Raw genomic sequence first — 7,162 nt, 5'->3', positions numbered from 1 at the left:
TCAGCTGCCTCCTGCACACCTCCACTGGGGATGTGCCCGCAACCAAGGTACATGCCCTTGACCGGAATCGAACCTGGTACCCTTCAGTCCACAGGCCGACACCCTATCCACTGAGCCAAACTGGTTAGGGTTGATTGTAACTTTTACTACCTGTATGATCTTGAACTCAAGCTTGAGGATCTTCTTACCCCAACTGGGAGTCCTAAATTAGCAAAATCAGCACATCCTAGCAGCTTGTTCAAAATGCAGAGTCTGCTCCCAGACAGGAAAAGCTAAAGGTGATCACTTCATAAGTTATATGAAGGAGTTCGTCACCACCGAATCAGCACTTCAAGAAATGTTAAAGGGACTTCCTTAAGAAGAAGAAGAAAAAAGATAAAAATGTGAACAATAAAATGTCCATAACTACATACCTATCATTAATTACTTAAAATGTAAATGGATTAAATGCTCCAATCAAAAGCATAGGGTGGCTGAATGGAGAAGAAAACAAGACCCTTACATATGCTGCCTACAAGTGACTCTCTTCAGATTGAAAGACACAGAGACTGAAAGTAAAGGGATGGAAAAAGATACTTCATGCAAATAGAAATGAAAAAAAAAAAGGCTGGGGTAGCAATACTTATATCAGACTATCAGACAAAATACATTTTAAAACAAAGGCTATACTAAGAGACAAAGAAGGACATTTCATATACAATAGCCAAAAAATGAAAACAACCTAAGTGTCCATCAATAGACAATTGGATAAAGAAAAGGTGGTACACATATACACATATATGCAATGAAATATTACTCGGCCTAAAAAAAAGAATGAAATCTTATCTTTTGCACCAATATGGATGGACCTAGAAGTTATTATGTTAAGTGAACTAGGTCAGACAGTGAAAGACAAATGCCATATTATTTCACCAAAACCAAAAAAAAAGAACAATCAAAATAAATAAACTTGTAAATACACAGAACAAATGGATGGTTGCCAGATGGAAGGGTGTTAGGTGGCTGGATGAAAAAGGTGAGGGAATTAAAAAGTACGAATTGGCAGTTTCAAAATAGTCACTGGGATGTACAGCTTAGGGAATATAGTCAATAACATTGTAATAACTATGTATGGTGCTAAGTGGATACTAGACTTATCAGGGTTGATCACTTCATAAATTATATTAATGCCTAATCACTATGCTGGACATCTGAAACTAATACAATATTGAATGTCAACTGTAATTAAAAATTTTTAAAAATTAAATTAAAAAAAAAAAGCAGAATCTGGGGCCCCACCCTAGAGCAACTGAATGCAAATCTGCAACTTCCCAGGAGCCCCAGGTGATTGGTACAAACAGTCAGGGTGTGAAGCCCTGGCCTCCAAGCCCGTTCCCTCCGTGGTCAGATGAGGGTGGTACTCCCGACCTGATCACCCAGTAGGTGTGATGCTGGAGAGCAGATGAGCTAATATCACACACATACACATGGTTTTAAACTGCAAACCTCTGCACAAATGCCAAGACCTAAAATGCCTTCCGATGTGAAAGACAGGGATGGCTGTGGTGGTGGTATACAAAACGCGTCTCGGTTAATGGTGATTACTATAATGGGATTGCTCTTTCCTGGTCTTTCTCCTGATGCCCTCATGATATTTTCCAGATTATGACCTTTCGAAGATGAAGGACTTCATCAACCAACAAACGGAAGCTTATGTGGAGAAAGGCATCCTTGATAAAGAAGAAGCCGATGCCATCAAGCGTATTTACAGCAGCCTGTAAAAATGGCAAAATGGCCCAGGAGTCTTTCCACTGTTTCAGAAGACATAATATAGCTTAAAACTCTCCTAATTTTGTGATTAAAGTTATTTTGACCCAAGGAGTGTTAGAAAGTGCTGGATTTATAGTAAATAACCTTTTAGAAGTGGTTAAGACATAGCTTTCTTGCCATAAAAACTATCTGAAAAGTAACGTTGTAAGCTGAGATTTTGTATATAGAATCCTTACTTCCTTGTAGATTTACATTTTATAATCAGAGATGGGTTGCTTTGGAAAAGCCTGTAATGGACTGACCTTAAAACTGAACCTTTTTCCTACTGTGTCACACATATAAGCACCCCCTGAAGAAGTGGGGGTTCTGTTTCAAGGCATGCTGGTTACCAAAGCACCTCATAGCATATCTGTTACAAAATGTCCTTTTCACTACCAGTTCCCTTTTGGTTGAAATAAATTCACGTTCCCTCAAAGCCTCTATAGCTTGAAGGAAGCTACCTGCTTTTTTTCTTTTATTTTTTTAATAGGTAACTTTCTCTTATTTTAAATATGTTTTTATTGATTTAAAAGAGGGAGGAAGGAAAAGGGAGAGATAGAAACATCAATGAAAGAGAAACATCAACATCGATGGATTGATCAGCTGCCTCCTGCATGCCCTCTACTGGGGATCAAGCCCAAAACCCCGGCATGTGCCCTGACCAGGAATCTAACTGGCGACCTCCTGGTGCATGGGTCAACACTCAACTTCTGAGCTACACTAGCCAGGCTGCCTTTTTTTTTTTTTTTTTTTTTCCTTATGGCTCTTCCTGCTAGTTCTGTATCAGGCCGAATAGCATGAAAAGGAACCTGAAAAATGGGCATAGGATTTTCTGGATTTATTAACAAATTTCCCCCACTCTTAATATTTTCTATTAGTGGGTTTTAAGACATTGATTTTGTTTATTATGAGGGATAACTATAGCTCTAGTTGGTTTGGCTCAGTGGATAGGGCATTGGCCTATGGACTGAAGGGTCCCGGGTTCGATTCCAGTCAAGAGCACATGCCCGGGTTGCAGGCTCAATCCTTAGTAGGGGGCATGCAGGAGGCAGCCAATCAATGATTGTCTCTCATCGTTGATGTTTCTATCTCTCCCGTTCCCTTCCTCTCTGCAATCAGTAAAAAAATAATAATAATTTTTAAAAAATTTAAGAGAGATAACTATGTACTCTCCAGGCAGAAAATGAGGTCATAAACACTACATAAAGTAAGGTAAAAATGTATGCCAGCTCTGAGTTTTCTAAACTGGATTTGATCCAAGCCAGGATTTCTCAGCAGAGAGCAAGAGGGCCAGACGGCGCGGTAGAAACAGAGATAAAAATCATTTCCTTCCCTGTGAACCATAGCTGGTTAGCTGAGGTTCACTGGAGGAAAACAATATCAAACCTCTGGTCCCTGCAAATCCTCTTCCTCAGCCACCACCACAACTCACCCAGGGTCCTCCTGAAATGTTAGTGGAGAATGTTCCCAAAGCAAAGAATGCTTTGAAAATGGGTTATGCAGCATAAATTACATATTTTTCTGTATATTTCAGTTGAAAAATCATAAAAATCACATAATGCTTTCTGTAATAGCTGCCATTACTTTAAAAGGCCGTCTGATACTGGTCTTAAATGCCCCTCCTTGGCATCTACTTTTTGGTAAGGACTGGGAACTTAAGGGAAAATGGAAGAGGCTGTTTTCAGGGTAGGAGACCCCTGCTGCTCCTCCCATCCTCTCTAGAGTTGCAAAAATAAAGGAAAACCAAAGTCTGGCATGCCAAAAAACCTCAACTCTTTACGTAATCTATTCTAACTCTTTACTTACCAATACTCATTGGTAAGTGGTGAGAGGAAACTAAAAACACCTTTGCACAAACTACACTTGCCAAAGCATGATGAATCAGACTTGTTTTAATGTCATCCTTGGTAACGTGACTGACTCTACTTCCCCCATATCCTGTAGTCCAAATGGGCTGCTTCTACATCAGAGAGAAAAAAACTTGCTGTGATGAAAGCATTTTACCTATTTGCTTTTCTGTAACTCATCTAAATAGCTGCAGTATTTTTAAAAATAAGAAATTCATGAGTTTATTGTAACTTTCTGAGCCCACAGACATTCATTAGCTCCTATTGATACCCAAGACAAAAGGGAGATCTTCAGTCCTATTTTATAGGTAAGAAAACTGGTTTGCAAAACATAAACATGGGCACAAGATATGCTCAAACTCATATGGCCAGGGAGTGGTAAAGCTGAACCTAGAACCCAGGTTTCTTATCTCAGTCCATTCTTCCAGTGATTCCCCATGCAGGCAAGGACTAAACAACGCCCGTCCAGGGCAATTTTACTGCAGCCACAATTCAAAGTTTTTAATAACTTGAAAAAGGAGAGAGATGTTTTGGCTAGAAATTGCTAAGAGAGACCCTTACACAAAAATAAAATACTCAGAAAACTGTTTTTGAGATTGTGGTCTTAATTTCAATTTTCAGCTTATGTTATATCCTTTGGATAATGTTTTTGGATTTATGCATTTTGGGTTACTCTCATATTTCAGATAAGTTTATGTTGAACAGCATGATAACTTTACATTTTTTAAGTTCCTGGGCCTCCATAGAGGCCAGAGCTTTGTCTTATATACACAGCTGTTTTCCTTCATTTATTCTTTTAGTTTTCTCCTCTTCCAACTAACTCCATATCATTCAGGTAATAGGATACAAGAAAACAGCAAAGCATGATCAAGAGATCACCCTCTATTATAGATGATAATAACATGAGAAAAAAAAACAAGAAATAAAAACGAGATGTTATCATTTTTTAAAATGAGGGAAAAAATGAGATTAAAAAACAAACAAACACCAAAATACACCCGGCAGGTGTGGCTCAGTTGGTTTAGCATCATCCCAGACACCAAGAGGTCACTGGTTCAATTCCCAGTCAGGGCACAGGCCCAGGCTGCAGGCTCAGTCCCCAGGTGGGGGTGCGTGCAGGAGGCAGCTGATCAATGTTTCTTTCTCGTGAATGTTTCTATCTCTCTCTCCCTCTCCCTTCTCTCTCTAAAAAAAATAATAATAACAATAAACACACAAGGGAAAAAAAAAAAAAAAAAAAAAACAAACAAAAAAAAACAATAAACACACAAGGGTTTATGTACATTGTGAACAAACAAGAAATTCAAGACAAGGACAAACAGCTACCATTTCCCATTCATGCCTCATGGGTTGGACACGTGCAACTCTGGTTCGGTGAGCTCTGATGCATTGGCACTTAAGGGCACAGTTTCGTGCTTAATGGAAGGAAGACCTAGAGGAGCAAGATGGAGAAGAAAGTCAGGAAAAAGAAAGGGGGAAAGATAAGAAATAAAGGTCCTTTTTGTCCCTCAAAAAGCAGATCCCTTTTGGGATGTTGGGAAGGAATAAATATGAGGAATTTTGTGAAAGCTTAAAGATTTATTTAACTCAGCATTTGAATAGAAATTGAGACGAAAACATATTTAACTGTAAAGAATGTATTGCTTAAGGTTTCCTGCTGTAATCTATACGTATAATAAAAGTAAAACAATTGAAATTATAAAAACCAAACCCTTCATTCAGTGACTACAAAACACTCTATAAAGTGACTAATCAATGAAATTTAAACTAAAAGTCATCAATGTGTCAGGCCATGATATTGCTTTTTTCTTCTATTGATCATATTCCATGTTCTCACTATATGTGAAACACATTAAGTCAAATATTATGAGAGTGCATAGGATACTAGTAACTGCAATTGATTTGTTTTTAGATTACTGAAACTTTTCAAAATTGCAATTAAAATAATAAAAAACCATAAAAGTAGAGGAAAAGCTGTCACTATTTCAAAAATATAACTTAAAATAAAAAATTTCTCATTTGTTAAAAAAATTGGAGACTCAAATGTAAAAACATAGTTTATTTTTTCAGACTTTGGTAGCTTACTTGTACAAAATAGCAGACAAAATTTGGTTCTCTATATTAATACAGAATATGTAATACATATTGAAATATATATATATAGCACTTAATTATAAACACATAGCAATGTCCGCACCACTCAAACAGCAACCATGTTTTTCACATAATTAGGAATTCTCAAGAGATAAACCAATGTTTTTAGCTTGACTATGTAAGTAGTTTTTGATGCTTTATGTCAACTAGTATTTACAAAAGCAAGTTTAAAAACTACCAGCACCTACAAAAGTGATGAGCTTTTGTTATCATGCCATAATGCAGACTTAAAATTATAGAAAGCCAGAGGGAACCAATCACTTCAGTGCAACTGCAATGGAACTACTTAATTGTGATTTAAAGATGTACACTCTGAGAATCCAAAAGAGGTGCTTTTGAATCTTCAGTTGTTGGTTTCCTTATGATTCAATTATCTCTTAATCCAGGTGCAATAGCATCATCTAGCTATGATAGAGTGAAGTTGCGTAGGGATTATCTTCATCTCTGGAAAGAAAAAAAAAGGAATATAGCATAAACTAGTGTTTAAAACTGTATTCAGAAAACTAACACATATATTTATCATACAACTTAATATCTACTTGACAAAGAAGTGCAGGTGTTATCAAATTATAATATTGTTCATGCATTAAAAGTTGTATGAAATACAAATACTCATTGAGGTGTACCTTACTGATTCCATTTTATTGGTGTCTCAGTTATTGGAAAAAATAATAGTACTTGCTATATATTTACATTTATTTATATTATATTACATTTTCATAAAGTAATAAAATTTATATTAAATTATAAATTAATTATATTCTCATTTATATCTGTTTATATTTTTAATATTTCACTTCTTTCTCAAAAGGATTTGAAATGCCTATGACAAAGGGGATAAATATAATAAGATGAATAAAATAGAAATAAAAAATCAGGACTAATGAAAAGATGGCTACAAATATATTAACCATAAGAAATATTACAGTGGTTGAACTGAGCATCAATTTCAGTTGCAACCTTTCTGATAAGGGTAAAGAGGAAAGGTTGCCCTTCTTGGAATCAGGAAGGAAGAAGGAAACTAATTCTACAGGAGAGAGAAAGGTTTGCCGTAGTACCAAATTAAAGAACAAAGAAGAAAACTCACACGAGCAATGTAAGAAACATCTGAAAGCAAACAATGGACAATGTCTTTGACAAATTTTATAAGGATCAGTATTTTACAAAGTATTCTCTAGGGTACTGCTTCCTTTGGAGATGTCAACTACATGTGTCCACTTGGCTGCTGCCCAGAATTCCTAGCTGGACAAGTTATGCTACTAAGCAAAGAAGCAAACCTACACTAATAAAAGAGAAAGATGCAAATTAACCATCACTCTATCACTCCACCACTCCACCCCACCCACAAGCTACGCCCACCAGCCAATCAGGAG

General features: G+C 36.6%; 2 protein-coding genes across 5 annotated transcripts in view; one reads left to right on the top strand and one right to left on the bottom strand.

Moving 5' to 3' along the window:
* SCG3 (secretogranin III) overlaps nucleotides 1-2,224 on the top strand; it is a 42,993-nt gene extending 40,769 nt beyond the window's left edge. For both annotated transcript variants that reach the window (XM_005863931.2, XM_005863932.2), the window contains exon 12: nucleotides 1,642-2,224. In XM_005863931.2, coding sequence (XP_005863993.1) covers nucleotides 1,642-1,760 — 119 coding nt within the window. In that variant the 3' untranslated portion in view covers nucleotides 1,761-2,224. The remainder of the gene's footprint in view (nucleotides 1-1,641) is intronic.
* A 2,974-nt stretch (nucleotides 2,225-5,198) lies between these two features.
* LYSMD2 (LysM, putative peptidoglycan-binding, domain containing 2) overlaps nucleotides 5,199-7,162 on the bottom strand; it is a 15,013-nt gene continuing 13,049 nt past the window's right edge. For all 3 annotated transcript variants that reach the window (XM_005863930.2, XM_014537793.1, XM_005863929.2), the window contains exon 3: nucleotides 5,199-6,233. In XM_005863930.2, coding sequence (XP_005863992.1) covers nucleotides 6,191-6,233 — 43 coding nt within the window. In that variant the 3' untranslated portion in view covers nucleotides 5,199-6,190. The remainder of the gene's footprint in view (nucleotides 6,234-7,162) is intronic.

Source organism: Myotis brandtii, unplaced genomic scaffold, assembly GCF_000412655.1.
Source record: "Myotis brandtii unplaced genomic scaffold, ASM41265v1 scaffold182, whole genome shotgun sequence".
NCBI lineage: Eukaryota > Metazoa > Chordata > Mammalia > Chiroptera > Vespertilionidae > Myotis > Myotis brandtii.
This window is presented reverse-complemented; position numbering and strand designations above follow the sequence as displayed.